Source organism: Pteropus vampyrus, unplaced genomic scaffold, assembly GCF_000151845.1.
Source record: "Pteropus vampyrus isolate Shadow unplaced genomic scaffold, Pvam_2.0 Scaffold74, whole genome shotgun sequence".
Lineage (NCBI taxonomy): Eukaryota > Metazoa > Chordata > Mammalia > Chiroptera > Pteropodidae > Pteropus > Pteropus vampyrus.
In genome coordinates, this window is record NW_011888855.1 from 9,022,193 (window position 1) to 9,045,136 (window position 22,944).

The 22,944-nt window shown below is 46.4% G+C and overlaps 2 protein-coding genes across 2 annotated transcripts in view; both read left to right on the forward strand.

Moving 5' to 3' along the window:
• KDM3B (lysine demethylase 3B) overlaps nt 1-11,972 on the forward strand; it is a 55,919-nt gene extending 43,947 nt beyond the window's left edge. The window contains exons 15-24 of the mRNA XM_011362428.2: nt 195-451; nt 2,658-2,924; nt 3,708-3,879; nt 4,241-4,331; nt 4,470-4,600; nt 5,261-5,380; nt 6,336-6,475; nt 6,754-6,930; nt 7,428-7,562; nt 10,530-11,972. Coding sequence (XP_011360730.2) covers nt 195-451; nt 2,658-2,924; nt 3,708-3,879; nt 4,241-4,331; nt 4,470-4,600; nt 5,261-5,380; nt 6,336-6,475; nt 6,754-6,930; nt 7,428-7,562; nt 10,530-10,610 — 1,571 coding nt within the window. The 3' untranslated portion in view covers nt 10,611-11,972. The remainder of the gene's footprint in view (nt 1-194; nt 452-2,657; nt 2,925-3,707; nt 3,880-4,240; nt 4,332-4,469; nt 4,601-5,260; nt 5,381-6,335; nt 6,476-6,753; nt 6,931-7,427; nt 7,563-10,529) is intronic.
• Nucleotides 11,973-13,723: 1,751 nt separating this feature from the next.
• Nucleotides 13,724-19,993, forward strand: REEP2 (receptor accessory protein 2). Its single transcript, XM_011362430.2, has 8 exons — nt 13,724-13,931; nt 15,769-15,841; nt 16,106-16,182; nt 17,496-17,616; nt 17,849-17,962; nt 18,320-18,467; nt 18,570-18,700; nt 18,788-19,993. Exons 1-8 carry the CDS (start codon nt 13,900-13,902, stop codon nt 18,854-18,856), a joined length of 765 nt encoding a protein of 254 aa, XP_011360732.1. The 5' UTR covers nt 13,724-13,899; the 3' UTR covers nt 18,857-19,993.
• Nucleotides 19,994-22,944: the final 2,951 nt, after the last annotated feature.

Genomic DNA, 22,944 nt, shown 5'->3' on the forward strand with positions numbered 1-22,944 from the left:
AGTAGGATAGCTCCTTGGCCATGAGACCTACCATAGTAATAGCTCATCAGGCTTGGCCCAGACAAACCGTATGTAGTTTGGGGGGCAGGGGAGGGTAGAATCTTTCCTCTTCCCACTTGGCTGATTTTTAGGAGTCATTTGCCTACTGGGTGTTCTTGTCGTGCCTAATGCTGTTCCCGGTTATGTTCTTACAGAAGCAGGGTCCCTGAGGTCGGTGCTCAATAAAGAGTCTCATTCACCCTTTGGGCTGGACTCGTTCAACTCCACTGCAAAGGTCTCTCCGTTGACTCCAAAGCTTTTTAACAGTCTGTTACTGGGTCCCACTGCCTCCAACAACAAAACCGAAGGCTCTAGCCTTCGAGACCTCCTTCACTCCGGGCCCGGAAAACTTCCTCAAACCCCCTTGGACACAGGCATACCCTTCCCCCCGGTCTTCTCTACATCCTCAGCAGTAAGTGTCCCCTCTACAACTCTAGCCTTTGCTGCTTTCCCATGAAAGAACCATCAGAGAGCTGATAACTGGGTTAGAGGGTATGTGGGTGACTTGTGTTCTCTTCATTGTCTGTCCAGCCAATAAGATCTTTCTTTACATTAATTTTTGGCATGTTTGCAATCCTTTTAAGTAGTGAACCTTTCATGCCATGTTAGGAAGTCAGTAGAAATTGAGACTTTGAAATTTTCAGTCATCAGTAGAAATCACTTTATTTTCTTGACAGACTTTTTTTCTTTTTTTTTTTTTTTTAACCTAGACAGTACATTCATATTGCATTCTCTTGGATATCTAATAGACTCCTCAAACCTAATTCATCTAAGACCACATTCGTGATCTGCCTGTAAGCTTGCTCCTCCTTTAGTTTTCCTCTCTTGGTCAGTGGCTTCTCCATTCTTCCAATTGCTCAGCCACAAATCTTGGGGTCATTTGGGACTCCTCTCTCTCATACTTCATAACTAATCTGTCAGCAAACCCTTTCTGTCTGATCTTCAGAATGTGTTCAGAGTCCACCCATTTCTCATCAGCTCCACTGCTTCCTCTCTTGTCTGAGGCAATATCCTCTCTGCATGAATTTTTGCAGTAAACTCCTTATACAGGTCCTCTTTATTTCTTCTCTTTCCACTCTACAGTCCATTTTCAGCACAGCAGCTAGGTGATCCTTTTAAAATAAAATGTAAGTCAAAACATGTCACCTCTGCCTAAAATCCTTCAAAGGCTTTCTGTTTCACTTATAAGCAGAGTCCTTTCAGTGAACTGTAAGGCTCCAGCCCTATCTCTGCATCTTCACTTCTTTGACTTCAACTACCACTCTTCCTCTTGTTCACTCTGCACTGGCCACACCTACCGTCTTGCTGTTCCTTGAACATGGCCCATCATGTACCCTCTTCAGAGCCTTGGCACTTGTCCGTTCCTCCAACTAGACCTTTTTTTCCCATGTAACCATATGGCTAGCTTCATCAACGGTTTCTTCTCGCTCCTGAAACGTCATCTCTCAGTAAGCTTTCTTCTTAGATCACCCTTTTTAAAAGTCCATTCTGCTCCCATCCTCCACTCATATATGTTTTCTCTGCACTTAAAATTTTTTCCATAGCACTTATTACCATATGACTTACTGTATGTTTTATTTATTGTCTGTCTTGTCTCTCTCTAAAGGCATTTTTGACTGTTTTAGTCACCACTGTGTACCTAGTGCCATAGTGTTTGATACATAGTAGGTGTTTAATAAGCATTTCCTGAACAAATGAATTCACGAGAGGTACACAATTTTAAAGATACAGTGAAAAGTCTCCTTCCCACCATTGTCTTCTAGCCACCTATTTCCCTTTCTGAAGGTCGCTATTTTTTCATGAGTCTCCTTTCAGTGCTTTGTCATGTGTCTATAGCTTTTTCCCCTTCTTTTTACACAAATGTTCTACATAGTGTTTTTGTTTTCAGTTTATATATTTTAGAGATCATTTCAACAAGTACATAAGTGTTTCACATTTTGTTTTATGATTAATGGCCAAGATGTGATGAGCTGTGGGTGGTTGAGCCCTGTACAGTGTAGGTTGTCTCTCTTTTGGATAAATGACTTTAAAAAATTACTTTGGCTTTTTTTTCTTCTTTTTCTTTTTTTTCTTCTTTATATGTATACTTGCTCTGAGCCCCAGTTTTCCATTTTTTAAAAAAATTTTCCAGGATGTTATATGATGACATATATTCTATAGAAATAATGATTAGCGACACTTCAGGCATAGGATTATCAAGTTTACAAAAGCCTAAGTATTGTATCCCTTGGGTATGCTGGCCAGAAAAAAATTGATAACCTTCAAAGTAAATTATCTTTTTCACTCAGTTACAGCATTCTGTGGTCCCTGCAGTCTACATGTATATGCATATGCAAGGCTAAATGCAAAGATATTTTTTAGATGTCAAATCTCTTAAGGCAAAGGGGATCTTTCTGTACTTTTTTTTCATTAATGTAAAGCAAATATAAAGGATAGGGAATTTTAAGATACTGACTTATAGGCTCCGCCCTCCAATTATAAAACACATTTCAATAACTTTTATGAAATCTAATCAAATAGATCAGAAATTTTTATAAATACAACTGTCAGACAAATTTTTTGAATGCTCTTTTCATGCTGCTTCAGTCAAACTTACCTGGTGGATTTGTGTTTGGCAGGGGGTGAAGAACAAGGCCAGCCTACCCAACTTCCTTGACCACATCATTGCCTCAGTGGTAGAAAATAAGAAAACCTCAGATGCTGCAAAGCGGGCCTGTAACTTGACTGATGCCCAAAAGGAGGTGAAGGAGATGGTGATGGGGTTAAATGTTCTGGACCCACATACCTCTCACTCCTGGCTCTGTGATGGGAGACTTCTGTGTCTCCATGACCCCAGCAACAAAAATAATTGGAAGATCTTTCGAGAGTGTTGGAAGCAAGGCCAGGTAAGTAAGAATAAGAAGTTCCCTTGGGCTGTCTATCTGCCTGCCACAGCTACCAGGAGAGTTGGCAATTCTCTCTAGGAGATCTTTAGCCAGGGAGATTTAGACATAAGTAATTTCATTGTATACAGCCTTGCTACTTCGAGTTTTCTTGGATTTTTCAAAATCAGAAGATTCCTAAAAACACACTGTAGATTCGTTTATTTCTAAGCTGTGTAGCTCTGTGTTCTTAATAGAGCAGTTGAAATTCCTGTTAGGTGGTGATCTGGTATTAATGACACCTTTAGAGGAAAATCCTTAAGTGTGATGTGGGGGAAGGTGAAGGTAGGTGGAAGCGGGTGGTACTTTTCTAGATAAATGTTTCAAGGCCACAGAAGTTTGTGTGATAGTGTGATGACACTCCCTGATTTTTATACTTTAGCAGGTGCTTGGGGAACGAGGAGGTTATGGAATTCTCTAGATTTTTTTTTCATTCTCATTGTGAAGAAGTATTCTCAAAGGTACATTTGTCAGCTTTTGTCCTCTGACCTCAAAATAGTGGTAGGTACCAGGGCAACAGAAGTGATTTCTATGGTATGCTCCCAGGATAAGAATCAAGTATAATGATGGAGCAGGAGTAGTTTTAACTGGCCTCAGCTGACATGTTGAAATCCATAGATTCCGAAACTGGGAAGGAACAACAAATCATCATGGAGAAGAAGAGGTGGTTCCCAGGAAATCCTTCTGTTCTGTCCCTTAGTCCTGAGCTAAAAGTGTTTGCTAAATGGGGTACTTTTGTTTCCACAGCCAGTGCTGGTTTCAGGGGTACATAAAAAGCTCAAGTCTGAACTCTGGAAGCCAGAAGCTTTTAGCCAGGAATTTGGAGACCAGGATGTGGACTTGGTGAACTGCAGGAACTGTGCTATAATTTCTGATGTGAAAGTTCGGGATTTCTGGGATGGCTTCGAGATTATATGCAGTAAGTAGCTTTGACATCTATATGCCCAAACTTGCCCTTGGAATAACAAATTATATCCTCTTGTGGGGAGAAACATTCTTTCCTGGTACCAACCAGGTAGCTCACATGGCAGTCACATGTCTCCCAGAGCACACCTGAGCTTAAGCATGTGATCTCATAGGGTGTGTGGAGCACTTTCACTCTACAGAAGGGGGATAAATATAGCATGTACTAAAGCAGTGGGTGAAGAAAACAAAGCCCATCTAGTCCATTATGGGAGCTTACAAGTCTGAAAATAAGAGCTTAATCTCCTAAAACTTATAGTCATTGGAAAATCAGGCCAATCCAACAGATGTTTGTAGGAGTGCTTTCTGTCTTCCAGAGCGATTACGGTCAGAAGATGGACAGCCAATGGTGCTTAAACTCAAGGACTGGCCTCCTGGGGAAGATTTTCGGGACATGATGCCAACAAGGTTAGTGAACTGCAATGGGTCATCTTGAGAGACTTTTTTGCCTTGCTGAAGCCATCACAAAATAACAGGAAAATGAACTTTGCTTCTCTGCTTTTTTTCCCAGTGACAATCTAAGTCATCTTTCCTGCTTTTTTGTAGATTTGAAGATCTGATGGAGAACCTTCCTCTGCCAGAATATACCAAACGAGATGGCAGGCTTAATCTGGCCTCTAGGCTACCCAGCTACTTTGTAAGGCCCGATCTGGGCCCCAAGATGTACAATGCCTATGGTATGAGAGCGACGCCATATTGCCTTTTTGGACACTGTTGTTCCCATCTCACCTATAGGGAATGTAGAGATGATAGAGGAGAAGTGTCAGGTTCTGGAGAAGTTAATAATAATAGTATCCAGGAGGGTTTTCAGTATGTTTGCTTTTGTCGTATTGATTTGCATGATATTCATATGGGCCCAATCCATAAGCTTGTATGTCTCCAGTAGTTAGAAAGTTGACTCTCAAAAATTCTATCCAAGGAGACATGATTCTTAGTTTTTAAGAGACTTGATTAAATAACAGTGAAGAAGTCCGAGTGTCATGCTACCCAACCAGCTCTTTGTGAAGCCTCACTAATGTCCTAAATCACTGTGAAAACCAAACTTCATTTGAATATCACTAATACCCAGCTCTGTTTTGCTTTTGAAGAAGAGATCATTTAGGAGGGGGTGGGATGGAACTGGTGCAGTGGCCAAAGCTAATGATAGTGTCAGCCAAGCTAGAAATCAGTCTTAAAACACTAGAAAAGAAATGAGAGGATTTCTTGATAAACAGATAAACTGCATTCTCCCAAAATTACTCATTTAAGAACATCTTAGAGTATGTTTTCACTTACAGGGTCTGTGTGGAGTCTTTAGAATATTCCTTTCACCTTGCATATCTTCCTTTTACCATCAGGCTTGATAACAGCAGAAGATAGAAGAGTTGGCACAACAAATCTTCACTTGGATGTGTCTGATGCAGTGAACGTGATGGTGTATGTTGGGATCCCCATCGGGGAAGGTGCTCATGATGAAGGTACAATTTTTAGAACCCACTGCTTCGGAATGATGAGGCTTGGCCTCAGGAATGGAATTGGGTTTCTTCCTCCTCAGTCGGGCCAAAAGCTTTTTATTAAATCTCTGCCAGACCTGATGCATAGTAGGTGCCCCGTGGATGTTGCTAGACGAAGGGAAGTTCTAACAGAAGAGTGCTACTTGTGTATCTCTGACCAGCCCTTTTCCACTGAGTGTTTAGCATCACAAAAAGGAATGAAGAAGAAAGGGCAAACCAGCCTACTTGGTCTATCAGCCAGATCAACTGTGGAGTGACAAGGCACTTTCACAGACAGGAAGCATAAAAGTGATATTTTGCTGCATTTGTACTTCCTATCTCAGTGTAAGATTAACGTGTAATTACTGAAAGTTGTGGAAAACATAGGCAATTTTAAAGAAGAGAATAAGTAACTAAAAATCTCAAGTTTCAGCGATAATCCACATCATTACTTTGGTATATTTCCTGCCACACATTTGCTTTTGATGCTGTACACCTGCAGATCCTTCTGTTGTGTTACCCTTAAGGGATTATAAGAGATAAGCATTAGAAGCTGGCCCTCTTAACTTGCCAGAGAAGCTTTACACTTTGTGGCCTTAAATCCATAGACTCCATAGAGTTTGAAGAGGTCTTGATAAAGTATATAGAGTCCATCTACCTGTAACAGGAAATAATCTGCAATTTGGACATCAGATATGGCTACACAGTTTGAACAAGAAATATGTTTTAAAACTACCTCCAAAAAATGCTGAGTCTTTATTAAGTAAGGAAGATATGGGTCCCTTCTCCTGTGTATAGGAAGCTTAGATCAATGTGAATTTTGAATCTACCTTATATTACTCCAGAAGGACAAGAATATTGGAGATTAAACTTGTTTGAATTAGACATTTTACTTAGAGGCACTGGTTACATTGGTAAGTGGCATTTTTGCTCTTTTCAGAGGTACTCAAGACAATTGACGAGGGAGATGCTGATGAGGTAACAAAGCAGAGGATTCACGATGGAAAGGAGAAGCCCGGTGCTTTGTGGCATATCTATGCAGCCAAGGATGCAGAGAAGATCCGGGAGCTGCTCCGAAAGGTATGCTCCTGGGTGGGCTCGCAGCTCACAGATTAGGGGTCTGGGGATGCTGAGACAGCCTGCTTTGGGTTTCTCATGTGGAGTCACTTGGCATTAAAGACCTGTGCCTCTTGTCAAAATGCTCCAAAGAGCTGAACCTACACCTAGAGGATGTTTATTGAATACAGCAGAAGCTGTGGCCCACCAGGGACATTGCTACAGCAAGTTGGATTTATGCTGTTAATAATTTTTATGTATCTGTCGATTTTTCTGTCTTTGTCTTTTGGTCATGGCTTCAGGTTGGAGAAGAGCAAGGCCAAGAGAATCCCCCTGATCATGACCCAATTCATGACCAAAGTTGGTACTTGGACCAGACCCTCCGTAAGCGACTCTATGAAGAGTATGGTGTACAAGGCTGGGCCATCGTTCAGTTCCTGGGAGATGCTGTCTTCATACCTGCTGGAGCCCCACACCAGGTGGGTTCCATCTTAGGGATTGGGCTTCACAGTTCCATGGGCTTCCTTATTTTTGACTTTCTTGCTCATCTGGCAATAGATATAAATGTCTGGAGTAGATAGATTGCTCTTAAATTACTACTTATTTTTTGCTTTTTAAATTTTTTTCTATGTAATTTTGAATGCTCATTTAAAAGTTTTTAAATGGAAACTGTTGAAAAAGTGGAAGTCCCAGCTCAGCACCCTGTGCCATACCCCCTTTCAGTCCCCCTATCCTGCCTTCCTCAGAGGTAGCTTACTGTTAACAATTTGGTGTCTATTTTTCCAGATCCTTTACTGTGCAAATACTGTTTTTATTTATAAATTTATATTTAGAATGTTTCTGCGTGTGTTATTTTTATAAAAATGGAATATTATTATAAGTATTTCTAAGGTTTTTAAAACTATATCATGGATATTTTTTATGTGTTATCAAATCTCCAATGCCTAATATTTTCCCTCTTCTTTTCCCCTCCCAGGTGCACAATCTATACAGTTGCATAAAAGTAGCAGAAGACTTTGTGTCTCCAGAACATGTAAAGCACTGTTTCCGCCTAACACAGGAATTTAGGCATCTCTCTAACACTCATACGAACCATGAGGATAAACTGCAGGTAAATGGCTCCTCCTTCATCCCCACCCTGTCTTCTCATCTCCTACTCAGTTACATACACAGGAGACACATTCTGCTTTCTGAAGACTGTGGACAGATGATTAAAGGAACCATGTTTGGGGGTATGGAGTCCTCCCTCTAGGAAGTATTTAATCAGTCCTCTTCAGGTTTGGCTTTAGGAGTACCTTTCTTTTAACTTAGTCATTTCCAGTGTGCCCTTGGGAGATACAGTGTTTCAGGGTTAGTAACTATGACTAGACTGACTTCCCCAAGCAGGTGAGAAAAGCACTGTGGCAGTTTGTTCTCAAGATGTTTTGGAGAAGGTCTGTTTTTCTGAAGCTGCTTCTCACAGCAGGTTTCTGTACAGACTCAATTCTAGAGCTGTTTTCATGACTGCATTCCGTGTCTTTAAGAATTGCATTCACAGGGGTGAAGATTGTTTTCCCCTTGCAGATGTAAGCTGGACAATCAGATTATTCTTCTGTTTTCTTCTGTTCCTCAAATAGATTGGAATTTTCAGGGAAGCATCTTATTATTAATACACTTGGGTGCTTTAGTACCATAAAAAGAAGAAACAGTAAGGAAGCAAGTTTCCCTAGGTCAAACTTCAGCCATCTGAATACATCTCTCTCGGTCTATGGGAGAGTTTTCCTTTATCATGCCTGTGGCTCAGGTGTGCTTTCTGTGATCAGTGACTGATGAGGTCGAAGATTTTTCCTGGTTCCTGGTAGATTAAATTGCCTTCGACCTTGAGTCTGATGTGTTTTGCTGTTCCTTTTTCAAAATTATGGAACATTTCAATCATAAAGTTCTTATACACAGTTTATCACATTGATAAATAGATAACATTGATATTATAGATATAATGCAAATATTCAGGTATACTTATTTCAGACCCCATCTCCAATAGATCTCTGCTTCTAACAGGTCATCTCCAGCACTCCCAGTCTTCTGTCACTGCTTTATTTTTTTCTGTAGTATTTTTTACCATCTAACATACTTTGTATTTTATGTTTTTATCCCTACCAGAATGTAAACTATTTAAGTTCCTCGAAGGCAGGGATTTTACTGTTTTATTCACTGCTTTTCCTAGCACAGTATTGGACACAACAGTAGGTACTCAGTAAATATTTGTTGAATTAATACAAAAAATTTAATGGAGAATAGTACAGGGGGGCTCATGTGCCCATCACTCAGCTCAAGAAATAAAGTGTCATATACATATGTACACATATATAACATAAACATATATAACAACTACATTGCTGAAGTCTTCATGTACTCTTCCCACTCCATCTCCCCACTTTCCCTCCCCCAAAATAATCACCATCTTGGTGTAAAACTGTCTTTATCCTGTTCATTTTAAACTGTCTTTAGGCTAGTTTATTTAAATAACTTTTAATGTATTTTCCTACTTCAAACATAACATTTTCCTTTTAGACAATAATCTTACCTGTTTTAGTGCATTCTTTTTTAAATCTAAAAAAATTTTTTTTATTATTCTTTTTTAATTATTTTTTTATGGTGACATTAGTTAATGAAATCTAATGTTTCACCTGTACATTTTAACAGGCATATATATATTTACACTGTGTGTTCACCTCCCATAGTCAAATTTATTTCTCTCACCACATATTTACTCTTTACCCACCCTATATACCTCCCCCTTCCCCTCTACCCTCTGATAACCACTATTCTATTATCCATGTCCATGAGTCTCTGTTTGTCCTGCTCATTTGTTGTTTTTAGATTTTTATCCCACATATAAGTGATATCATGTGATTTTCAACTTTTTCTGTCTAGTTTATTTCGCCTAGCATGATTATCTCAAGGTCCATCCATGTTGTCACTAATGGCAGTATTTCATCTCTTCTTATGGCTGAGTAATATTCTACTGTGTATATATATCCCACAGCTTCTTTATCCCATCATCTGTCATAGGATTCTTCTGTTTCTTCCATGTCCTGGCCACTGCAAATAATGCTACTATGAACATCGGTGTGCAAATATCTTTTCGGATATGGATTTTCAAGTCTTTGGGGTAAATACCCAGTAGAGGGATTGCTGGATCATATGGTAGATCAATTCTTAGTTTTTTGAGGAACCTCCAAACTGTTTTCCATAGTGGCTGTACCAATTTGCAGTGCCACTAGCAGTGTATGAGGGTTCCTATTTCTCCACATCCTCTCCAGCATTTGTTATTTGTTGATTATATCTATTCTAACAGGTGTGAGATGGTATCTCATTGTGGTTTTGATTTGCATTTCCCTACTAGCTAGCAATGTTAAGCATCTATTCATATATTTGTTGGCCATTTGTATGTCCTCTAGGGAGAAGTGTCTGTTCAGGTCCTCTGCCCATTTTTTGATTGGATCATTTGTTTTTTCGTTATTGAGTCGTATGTGTTCTTTGTATATTTGGATATTAGGCTCTTATTGTAGGCATTGCTTGCAAATATATTTTCCCATTTGGATGGTTGTCTCTACCTTGTTGACGGTTTCTTTTGCTGAGCAGAAGCTTTTTAGTTTGATGTAGTCCCGTTCATTTATTTATTAGTGCATTATTAGGTACAGGACCTTAGGCAAGGTTCTTCACCATGGAACCTTGGTTTCCTCAGTTTCTCATCTGTAAAATGTGGATAATAAAGATTACCTCATAAGATTATGGTAAGGATTAAATGAAAGTCCACATATAGAGTTTAGCAATGGTGCCTAGCACATAGTTAACACATACATAATGGTGATTATATAGCCTTTCAAATTATTTCATCATTCTTTTTTGAATATAGACCTATATCCTGTGTGACTTGAAAATTACCTTTGGGATTGATTTGGGAAGCATGCAGTGCTAGTTGAGGGGTTTCTTCACTAACCAGTAGGCTTATATAGACAGTGTAGAACATACATTTTCATTTGTAGAAGACAGCGTGGGCCTGCCATGAACTAACTATGCTGTTTGCTCTCTCCAGGTGAAGAACATCATTTATCACGCAGTGAAAGATGCTGTTGGCACCCTCAAGGCTCATGAATCCAAACTGGCAAGGTCTTAGGCATGGAGGAATTCGAAACTCCCCTGTGAAGCAGGTCTTTCACTCACACACATACAGGGAACGGCAGGGTTCTCTGCTGGAGCAGAGACCCTTCACTCGGAGCCAGTGTGGTCAGTATTACAAACTCTCCAGCCACTCTCTTCTATGCTGCCTCAACACCGAAGGTTGACACAGGAAAGTCGCACTGTTCACACACACAGTTTCAGATTCCAAGCTGAGGGTGCCACATTCCCATCCTGTGGCCTTTTGGGACTCTGAATTGCCTGAACATCGCTAGGCTTTCCTGCACATTCTTGTGATTTAAGATTTGTGGAAACCAGGAATGTGGGCACACCTTTTCTTTTCTCTTGTGCCTACTTAAGTGGGAATGGTTTGGAGGTAGGGGGAATCACATAACTGGTACAAGTAGGGGCTAATTGCTTAACCATGCCTGGGGGAAAAGCCTGACTGTGTCTCTGCACGTGACCTCTGACACCACCCATCCCAGGTGACGGGGTGAAGCCATTCCCCACAATCTCTCCCGTGAGCACTGGAGTCTTGCAGGACCCAGGGAGAACCCACTGCTTTTCCCAGGAGGCTCCAGGATTAGGAAACGTGTGTATTTAGTGAAAAATAGGTTTGTAGTGAAATAGTTACTATTTCATGAAAGTAGATATTTTTAGAATTTTTGAAATACCACAGTTGTTTTCCTGGTTTATGAGGAAAGGCACATTACATTTAGTCTTCCTTTCAATAAAACTCTTTGAAGAAATATGATTTTTAGAAATCAACTGCCCATTATAGCACAAAAATCAGCCAAAGCAGAATTTAAGAGAATTGGCTTTTTAGGATTCTTTTAGTTCCACCACCACCCCCCATCTCCCCGTCTCAGTCCTATCTTGAGGGAACAGCCATCTGAGAAAGAACTTTGTCATGTCTGAGCTGTGGTGTGTTCCACACATGCACACACTGGTGACTCCAGGAACCATTTCCACCTATTACCAGCGTTCCCTTGGGACTCCTCTTACAGTTCCAAATTCAAAGGAAAGTTTGATTTTCCTACATGAGGCTTTTTGATTTTTGGGTTTTTTGTCCAGAAATATTTTCAGCAAAATTTTCCAACTCAGTGGAGTTTTATTAAGAATTTATTTGAAAATAATGGATTCATTGGCCCATGGGTACATTGGAAAATGTATCTATCTTCTTTCCGGCTGTACTGTAGTGCCCTGCAGGCTTGTTTATATGTTCACAGTTACTTTTTTTTTTTTTTTTTAAATAAAAGTCATTTACTGTAGAATACTTTTAATTTCACTTTCTGTATTTTAATTTTGTTGAAGGGCTGATTGGGATTTCCATGTTCTTATTAAAAATCTAACAAATCTGTTTGGAGTGGACTAAGTTCTTTCTGTGCCAGCTATTCTAAAAATCAAGGCCAGGTGGAGGTTGGGGTTGGAGGTAGAGGATGGTTCATTTTCAGATGGTCATTACATTGCTACATCTGATTATTATCCTTTGCTACTGAATTTGTTCCCAGTTGGGAGAAGAAAGTGCCAAGTCATTGTGGTTTGAGGGCTTGGGGGTGAGAAGTGGCCATACCAGTTAGAGGTGGGAAGAGAGGTGGTTTCCCATGGTTTATACTCAGTGAATGGAGTGGAAAGGTGGAATCCTACCTTCCTGGCACAGTCTAGGGAGAAAGGGTCCTGGCAAGGGGATGGCCTGAGCAAGGTTTGGGGCAATCAGTGGTGGGGTTCCTCAAAGCAGGAGGCCTGGCTGTCTACATATGAAACGTGGCTCTAGATCCACCTCAGAGTTGGTGAAAGAAGACCCAAATGGGATTTATCTTTGTTTATCGAGCAGCAGTTAAAGTGGCTTGAGGGTTTAGGACAGAGTGTATTCCAACTAGAAAAGGCCTTTTGAAGAGGAAGTTGTAAAGAATAGCAGGAAGAGGTCATTAGAGGCTGCTTCTCTGGAGCCTGTTGGAAAACATCTTCCAAAGTGAGCCTGAAAATACAATTGTCAGTGTGGAAATAGATCATTGTGTGGTTCAAAGATACTGAGTTTGAATAAGACCTTAAACGAAATACAGAGCCCTGAGCATGTCCTTTCAGCCTGGGTGGTCACGGGCTGGTACTGTGATCTCCAGAAGGATTACACCTCTGCATAAAGGGCAAATGAATGCAGAAGCTTTGAAATGGGACAGGAAAGGAAAGCAGTGAGGGGAAGGCGGGTTGTAAAGGTTGGAGCTTTGTTGCTTTGGTAAAAATCAGGAGGCTGGCTAGGGGCTAGCCTACATTCTGGATATAAATGTCTTAAGAATTAGGGCATTCACAGCTGCCAGTGCTTGCTGATGGGGGTGGAACTGGAGCCCCTGGATCCATCTCCAGCCTAGACTCCAGGCGTTTGAAGAAGGTCTGAATCCCCTGCCCCAGGGTATCCACCTCGATAGCTTAGAGCTCCCTGCAAAGTTTAGGAACTGACAATTTGGGAAAAAAAAAAAAAAAGCAGGTCAGATTAGAGGATTTTCTCCCAACTGGAGTGATTGGTGATGGTCAAGAAAAGATGGGGTAGACAGATGCACTTATAACTTTGACTTCAGGAGTCCTTGGGTGGGTGTCTTTACAGGACCTGTGATGGGGTAGGGAGGTTTGCTAGTCAGCAAGTGGAAGAAAATAGCCTGTTCAAAATAAGCTGCTTGGGTTAATATCTTAGCAACATGACTTAGTCGTTTTGTGACACTTTGTAAATTACTGAACCTCCGTAATCTTTCCGTTACCTTATCTATAAATGAGGATAATTATAACCTCTACCTTAGAGGATGGTCCTGAGGATTCACTGAAACAATGCATGTGATGCTCTTAGCTCAAGGCCTGGCACATGGCGCTCAAGTTATAGCTATTATTCCTCGTGGGATGTTTAAGTCTTTCAGCCCTATGTGGACAGGACAGGGGAAGGGCTGGGATGTCCGGATGGAACCGTGAAGGCCTCCGAGGACCTCAGCCCAAGGGCTTTGAATTCAAGAAAGGTGAATGAGCGATTAGAAGAAGGCCAAGCATTGAGGGTCAAAGGCGCATGCCCGACAGCAGCAGGTGCGGGGGGCGCGCCGCCGCAGCTGCTGCGGCCTCCCCTTTAAGAACCGCCACCGCCCACGGCCCGCTGCTGCGGCAGGGACCTCCCCTTTAACGGCGGCGGCTCGGCGCTCCGCGGCCCCCGTGGCGGCTGCTGCTGCTACTGCGGCTCTTGCTGCCGCTGCCGCTCTACCTCCGGCAGCTGCATCCTCGGCCCGGACCAGGTCCCCGCCTCGCGTCTCGCCATGGTGTCCTGGATCATCTCTCGCCTGGTGGTGTGAGTGCGGCAGCGGGCGCGGCCGAGTGGGAGAGGGATGGGGGATGGGTGTTAGGGATATTGAAGCCCGGGATGGACCACTCCATGGTTTCATACGGCAGTCACCAAAAGGCACGTCATCCCTATTTGGGTTCCCCGGAGACATGGAAGTGCAGGACCCAGGACTGGAAAGAATACTGAGGAGCATGGCAGGCCTTGCTTCTCACCCTTTTTATTTTTAATTTCCCTGCTCCTTCGCCTTCCCTCATTCTAGGGGTTTAGCGCCACGGCTTGATTTATGAGGGAAGGTGGGCATGTCTCTTCCCCCACTACCAGTTCTGGGCTGGAGGAGCTGCTTAGACCTGGGCTCTCATCTCCCTCGGGGGAGAGAGCTAATGGAAGAGTGGGGAGCAAAGCAGGGCCTTGTCATTCCATAGCTTAGGACCCAGCTTTGGCCTCCCCAAAGGGCTGCGTCCTTCCTTCCTCTTCCACTGACTGTCAGGAGTTGGGGATGAAGGCACATGCTCTGAAGGACCCCCGCGGGCAACATCTGGGTATCAGGAAGTAGAGATGCTTGGAGGACAAAGTGTGGGAGGTAATGGGGAGAGGATATGTGTGCTCAGCCTGGGATTGTGAAAGCCGTGGAGAAGAGGGCATTAGGTGGCCTTCATTCCAGGCGGTCAGCCACATCTCTGAGCTATGTCCCTCCCACCTCCCCTGGGCTCCAGGAGGGAACCCTGCTCCCACAACCCCAGACTTTGTCTTTGGGGATTCTACCCCCACCCCATCTCCAAAGGCCAGTTGGGAATTATCTTGCCCCTATGAGATGGATCCATGTGGAAATGCATTACCCCCACACTGTCAAGGACTGGGCCTGGCAGGGGCTCCACCCAGGGCTCAGCCAACTTCAGCTCCAGCTCAGGACTCTGCCTTTCAGCCTCGACCATGGGGGACTGACACCCCAGAATCCTCTCCTTGCTGCCTTCTTCCCATTCATTGCTGTCATGTGCTTGTGTCCTGGCTTCCTCTAGACCCACCGGAGTCTCCTTCCTTCCTCTCCCCCATGCCACCCCAGAGAGAATTCGGCAGTCTCATTCCATGTGGCCATCAGAGTGGCTGCTTCCCTTTTGTTTACAAGGGTTCCCTGAGGGCATTGGTCCTCTCATACTCTCACCTGTGACCTGTATGTGGGCTCTAATGGGGTCACCACCAAGTCCACTCCAGCCAGATCCTCAAGCCTAGGACCGTACCCTGAGCCTGGTCCCAAGAGTGTCTACATGGGGGAATAAACCTCTTTGCCCTTCCCAGGGCCTCCTGTCCCTATGTCCTCTGTTCCCCAGGTCTCCAGGGCCACAGTGATGCCTCTGACTGCCAGGTAGAGTGCCCTGTTAGGCAGTTTCAGGTTCTCTTGTGGACCTGGCCCTATCTAGCCTGGCTCTGAGATGGGAAGTAGAGGATGAGGGCAGATGGGTATGTATGGACATGGTGGTGTCTAGAGAAGACAGCCCCAGAGCAGTGACTAGACACCCCCACACTCTCATATATGTTTGTGCATAACCAAGGATCATGGCTGAAGGGACCACATTGGACCCTCTGGGTCTTTTTGTGTCTCAAGGGCTGGAGAAAAATAAGGGGAAAGGGGCATCACCCTAGTTGGCTGGTACTTCCATGCTTAGGTATCACCTGAGTCTTGACTGCTTTGACTTTAACCCCTGACCTGAGTTTATCGAACCAATTGCTGTGGCACTCTGGAGTTCTGTCCCTTCTCCCCTTACCTACCCAGGGACTGATGCAGAGCTGGGAGGGAGAGGCCACTCCTCTTGGCCGAGGTGCCCAGTAACCATGCCTGCCTCCCTAGGCTCATCTTTGGCACCCTGTACCCAGCCTATTCTTCCTACAAGGCCGTGAAGACAAAAAACGTGAAGGAATATGTGAGTGTGTATGACCCTTCATCTCCCATCCAGCCCACATGCAGAGATAGGGGGAGGACTGTGGGTCACATTACAGATGGGGTGACTTTGTATCAGTACTGTTGGCACTAATGAGACCCTGGTTCAAAGGAGGTTCCTGTGTATTTCTTTCCCCATGTCCTGGTGTGACCCTTAGGCAAAGTCTAGGTCCTGAGTGTTCCTTCCCCATAGAAACCTCCAGAGGCTTCCCCAGGCCCCAGCCAACGCTGCCCTCTCTGCCCTCAGGTGAAATGGATGATGTACTGGATCGTCTTTGCTTTCTTCACCACGGCTGAGACACTCACAGATATCATACTCTCCTGGTGAGGTCCAGCATCCCCTCCCTGTATCTTGGGGTCCAGGGCTTCTGACTTTCTCTAAACAGCTAGCCAAACAGATTGAGACCCAGGGTGGAGACCACAGTTTCATGGGGTCTGGATATCCCCCGCCCCATCCAGGCCTGGCTTGATCAGCAGAATAAGAACAAACATACCCCCTACACTTCTTTCTGGTGGCAGCCAAAGCACCACAATAGAATTCAGGAAAGCTGTTTCTGCCAGACCTTGGGCAAGTGACAGCTCTCCTATTTGTAAATGAGTCAGTCCTAAACACATTGGATGCTTGTATTTTAAAAACATTTTCTAGACTCTACTAGACTATGTATGAACACTTAGAGGACAAAGAATGTCTTCATCAGCTGTATATTCACAGCAGGCACTCAAAGATGTTTATTGAATGGGCAAATGCTTGTTGGAAGGGAGGACCAACATAGCACAGTACATTGGAAGTCAAAAGAAGAGAGTTTTACAGAGAGGTAGAAGATAAAAGATCATTGCATTTGTAGATTATGGTAAATCCTCACTAAGTCATCGATAGGTTCTGCAACTTTGAGCAGTAATGCAGTAATCTATAACCAAACTAATTTCACCACAGACTAATTGATACAGATAAGAGTTAACTTCTTACCTCACCTCATGAGCATAGTAACAAAATGATGTTGAGTGAATATTCAAGGACCTGCAGTACAAGAGTCTAAAGTCTTTGAGAAAAATAATTTTAGCAGAGGAAAGAAAGTAGGTTAAAATCGAGGGCAGTGAGTGTAGTTGCCTCTTAACTAACACAAGCAAAGGAGAGAGCTTTGATGAAGGCTTTGTGAGAATGTAGGAGAACTGCATGAAGGAGTATGTGGCCAGAGAGGGAACTGTGGGTAATGGAGAACAATCCTTAAAAGCAAGGGGCATGTCATGGCGGCAACGACTGGGATCCAGAGCACAGCTAGAGAAGCTCATCTTTGTGGGAGGGAGGGAAGGAGGAGAAGGGGATAAGGATGCAAGAGTAGACCTGTAAGATTGACCCCAGGACAGAAGAGTGGGTGGTCTTCTGTCAGGTCGAGGAGGCTGAGACTCTGAGAAAAGAGCCAGGAAGCCACTGCTGAGGGATATTCCTGCTGGGCTCACTTCTCACCTTCCCACTTAGGGTCACAGCCATACCCTCCAGTCTCCTTGAGATTAGGAATGATCACATGGTAACCCCAATGCACTAAAGGGTGGGGGGCCAGCTAAGGTTATACAGAGGATCAGCGTACCTCCTGACTCCCTGTCCCAGGCTCTGCCTCTTACCTTTGTCCCTTCAACAGGTTCCCCTTCTACTTTGAGCTCAAGATCGCCTTTGTGATATGGCTGCTGTCCCCTTATACCAAGGGCTCCAGTGTACTCTACCGCAAGTTCGTGCACCCAACACTGTCCAACAAGGAGAAGGTTTGCCCCTACTCTGCTTCCCAGCCAGCCCCCCAGGCCAAGGCAGCCCAGTGCCTGCAGCCACATACATTCTTGGCCCTCCCTGTGGGTGGCCAGAGCCTGAAGTGACCTGGTAGGACCCTGGCCTCCTGCAAAAGGCAGTGCCTTTGTCCAGGTGTGAACAAGGGCAGGGCAGGGCCTGGCCAGCAGGGCCCACCCCTCACCTCTTCCTCCTTCTCCTCTAACCCCTCAGGAGATCGACGAGTACATCACACAGGCCCGAGACAAGAGCTATGAGACCATGATGAGGGTGGGCAAGAGAGGCCTGAACCTGGCCGCCAATGCCGCGGTCACTGCTGCTGCCAAGGTGAGATGTTCACAGACCCAAGCTCCTGGGGTCCCCCCTTGTTCATTGCATCCCCCTGGGCAGGTCCTTTTGCATCCACCCTGTCCTGAGTGCTGTGAAGGTCTGGGGCTGGTGCAGCTCAGGGTTCCACTCCTGGCTCTACCACACTCAAGCTAAGCGACTTTTACTCTTCGAGCCACAGTTTCCTCATCTTTCCAAAGGGAAAGTGTGGCCCCAGCCTATCAGTGCTGCCATAGGACTGGGTGAAGAAATTATGGGAAAGGCACTGACCCCAGTGGCTGCCCAGTGCCCTATGGTGACCTCTGTCTCCACCCCGCCCCTTCCTCCGGTTCTCCCGGTGCGTGGTGGTGACCCTAGGGCCAGGGGGTGCTATCAGAGAAGCTCCGAAGTTTCAGCATGCAGGACCTGACCCTGATCCGGGACGAGGATACACTGCCCCTGCAGGGCCCTGACGGCCGCCTCCGACCCAGCCCCAGCAGCCTCCTGGACACCATAGAGGACTTAGGTACAGGCAAGGCCCGGGGTTGGGCATGGGGACACAAGGGCAAGGAGGTGGCCAGGTGAGAGAGATACCCGGAACCCCCTGTTCTTTTCTCCCCACAAGCAGGAGATGACCCTGCCCTGAGTTTAAGGTCTAGCACGAACCAGGCAGATACCCGGACAGAGACCTCTGAGGATGATGTGGGAGACAAGGCCCCTAAGAGGGTCAAATCCATCAAAAAAGTACCCAAAGCTGAGGTGAGAGCCCAGGCCAGAGCTTGGAGGGATGGGGAAGGGGCGGTGGCTCCAGGCTGAGCCCTCTGTTTTGCTCCCTCCTTCCCACAGCCACTAGCTTCCAAGACACCGAAGACCCGGCCCAAGAAGAAGACCTCTGCTGGGGGCGACTCAGCTTGAGGTCGCAATGCCCCACAGGCTGCAGAGCCCCTGCTCCACACTGTGCCCGTAGCCCACGTGTCTCAGGCCCTAGGGCCTTTCAGATGGCTGTCTCTGGTGCCTGCCCAGTGGCCACTCCTCTGGAAGAGCCTGGAAAAGAGGAGGGAGGTCCTGCTGCGGGGGGTTGAGGGTAGAGGCTTGAGCAGGAGTTGAGGACTAAGCCACCCAAGGAGGTGAGGGCTCTTCAGAGCCTGAACCACCATTCTCCCTGCTCCAGCCCTGCCCGCCCACCCAGTGCCTTGCTAAAAACCATGGCCATCCACTTCTCTGAGGTCCTCACATGCACCTACTGCTCTCCATGGGGTGGGGATGGGGGTGCAGTCACAGCCCAGATGGACCAGAGATGGGCCTGAAGGCACCTGGGAAAGGGAGGGAGTGGGGAAAGCCTCTGGGAACCTGGGCAGGGGCTCCAGGCCACAGCTGTGAATGGAGGACAGAGACTTAGTGTGTGCTTAAATGACCAGGATGGCCAGGCCAACTGGGGGCATTGGGTAGGGCTGTGTGCTACATGTGCCCATAAAAAGAGCTGGGGTTCCAGGACTGTGTGTGTGAGAGTGTGTTTGTATCTTTCTGGGTCTAGGGCTGGGGCATGGGAGTGTTGAGTGTAAAAGACTTTTTCTCCAGCAGTGACCATCTCCCACCATCAGCCCCGCAGCCAGCTGTCCCTTCCCCCGACCCCGGCCCTCCTTTCTGGCCTCTGAGCCTCAGAGGACCCCAGCCCATGAGAGAATAGGGCTCCAGGGGGGGACCTCTCACGCTCCCTGTCCTCGATTCTTTTTCGCCTCCTCTCATTCCTGCCCTGCCCCTGGACTGGGGCAAGGCCCACTGTAGAGGCCCCTGCTGAGGTGGTTCCTTTCCTCCTCCCCTGGGGGCCCACCCTCCTTTCCCCCATGATCTTCTTCCTGTGCCAAGCAGACTAGGCCCCCTGTGAACAGACCCATCAGAGCCCACTCGCTGCCCCAGCTTCTGCCCATGACTTCTGTCAGGGCCAGGAGGAATGTGTAAAGAAGAAAAATTTAGGAGCCAAGGGATTCCTAATTCTGTGGAAAGTAGATGCTCTTTGGACCTTTGGCCCTGGATGAGCCAATAAACCGAATTCTGGCACCTCATTTATTCTCGCCTCTGTGCTTTGTTTGTGCCCCACCTAGTCCACAGGTGGGAAGGACCTGAAGCATGAAGCAGGACCACAGCTGTGGGAGGGAGGGGTAAGAAGTCAGACTGTGAACCCCAGGAGCTCTGATTTCCAAGGTAAGAAATAGGCTTGAGATGGTTCAGTCTGGGAGAGTGGTTTGGGGGTTCACGATAGAGCCAGGGGACTAGAATGGACCAGGACTTACGAAGGGCTAGGGGCCCCAACTCTCAAGGATTTCTTGTCCTTCAGAATCCTGCCCTGACCCCCCCTCCCTGAATGGACTTTCTGATACACATGGAAAGTGCCAGGTGTAAGCTCTAGGGATAAAGACCCCGATGAGGCCTCCAGGGGAGAGAGGATAGACTGCTGGGTAGAGCTGGAGGACTGGATGGCCACAGTGCCTAGCAAGGCTAAAAAATGTTAGAGGGAGCTTGTGAGCCAGAGACTCTGAAAGGAGGAGACAAGTGGGTTGAGGGAACAGATGGAGATGGGGAACCAGTCCCATGGTTCATGTCTGACCCTGAGAACAGACAAGGAGGACAGGTACCCAAGGACTAGTGCAAAATAGGTGGTTCATGTGGCCCCAGAAGGGAGGGACTGAGCCCTGAGCTGCTGGGCTAGGTTGGAGAAAAGAAGGAGGTTGCAGGACTTAGGCTCTGAGCCCTTGGGAGGTAGAGCCAAGGCCACCAGGGGCAAAGGGGCACAACTAGCTAGGATGAGACCTTGGAAGGCAGAACTCAGGAGAAGGGAGAATATGCTAGGGGAGTAGAAGCAGCATCAGAAGATAAAGGAAAAGAGTGGAGAGGGAAGGGGGAGGGAGGGGGAACGGTGCAGAGAAAGAACAGCTCAGCCTTGTGGAAGGAAAATGGAGGAAGCTGAGCATGGGCTGGGGTGTGGATTGGGGGGGGCACCTACTCAGAGGCTCTGACCCCAAGGTTGGCAAAATGCCCCTACACCAGGCTTTCCTCTCCCTTTCCTGGCATCACAGGGTATGTCCTCCTGCCACACTTGAGCCCAGCTGGCCAAGAACATCCAGAACTGAGGGTGCAGGAGAGGTGGGGTGTGCGATACCCTTTTCACCTTCCCTGGAATCCTCCAGTCATCAGTCTTCTCAAAGTCATTCTTTTCACCACTGGCATCTGAGCAAATGGGTCCTCCTCTATCAGAAAGAAGAGGAAGTATCGGGGGAGAGACTCTCTTGTTCTAAGAGGATCTCCAGAGAGTAATATGCTGCAGTCTCATGCTAGCAGCTACCATATGGTCAGGAAACCAGGTTAGGCCCTCTCTAACCTAAATCGCATCTGCAGTATAACACGCACCACGCACTCACACACACACACACTCAGACACACACTTGCACCCACAGTGACCAGTAGCTAAGGAGGTCACTGCCAGATTCTGCATTGCCAGGCTCTTTATGAACATCTGAGTTTCCCTGTGTCAACAGGAACATGCTCAGCTTTCCAAGCTCATTTGTCCGTTGCCATGGAAACATTCGGTTTCTTAGAACTCGGCACAGTGCCTGGCCCCTGTGGTGCAGGGGAGGAGACGAGAGATGGAAGGTGACAAAAATAATGGGTGGAAAGGCTCCTAGGAGGAAGCTGGTGGGACACATCTGGGTCTAGGTGACCCCTTGCTATTTCATTCCCTGGGACCATCTGCCCTCTCCCCTCTGTCTCAGTAGATCCCCCCTATAGGCAAGGGGAGTGGGGAAGAGAGGTCAGAACAGAGATGTATGGCTAGAGCTATGTGGAGGGTGCTTGATCACTGCTTGGGTCCCTAGTGGGCATTAAGAGAGAATTAGCTTTGGAGTAGGGGCTGTGTCTCACACCTAGACCACATTGGGGACACCAGACAGCCCTCCAGACCTGAGGTTTCTGGTTAGAATGGCCTCAGGCCTGGAGCTGGTTCAGCTGGCTTCCCTTCCCTTTTATCTGTGTGCCCCACACCCAGAGAACCTGCTTAAAATGGGATTTCCAGGCCATGACGTCAGAGAAAAGCTAGAAGCTCCAGCCTGTGCCAGCTTTTCCTTGATCAGCAGAACTGAACCCAGCCTTGCTCAGCCTGGAGGAAAGGGGGATAGGCATAGGAGGCAGGCGCACTGGGGGCTCTGGGCCATGGTCCCCACATCTGTGGCATCCAGGGTAACAGAGAGAGACAGTTTCCAGGCCAAAATCCAGGGCTAGCTCCTCGACTACCTTAAATTTCAGCCAGTACATGATCATCTCCCTCCAAAATTCCCCCAGTTTTTCCCTCTCTGAGCTGGGTCGGGCCTTCCTGGAGGAGGAAGGCACCTCAACTCTTAGAGTCATTTGGGTTCTACCTGAGAGCTTATCTCATATTTAGGGTGGAGGCAGCGATGAAAGGCAGCCTGCAAAGAGGAAAAAGTCCACTAGGTGGCGCAGCTCCCTCCCAGTGTGGGATTCCCTGGCCCCAGCAGGGGACAATATTTCCTGCAGCCAGTCTACTTAAGTTCTGGTGAACAGGATGCCCCATGCCCCACTCCCTGAAATTAGAGGTTTATAAAGAAAGCATTCTTGCAAGTAGATAGGACAGCTATGGATTCTCAAACAATCACCAAGACCAATTTGTGTGCACACTCCCTGCCCACACCCCATAGGAAGTCAGACCCATAGGGCAGTTATTCCCATTAGGTAAGGATCAGACACATCTGGGAGCAGGAAAATTTCCAGGCTGACCCAAGGAGGGCCCTACAGCCCAAGGTACCCAACCTAGGCTTCTGAAATGGCATCTAGAGAGGCTTCTGGAGCTGATGATCAGTTGGAGAGAGAGACTCAAGGGGCGACAAGGGTTAGAGAACTTGAGAGGGGCAGGTTAACCCCAGAAGAAGGGATGCTCACCTGGCTGCAAGATTCCCTGGATATGATCTCCCTGATGGCCACAGTGGCAGTCCCAG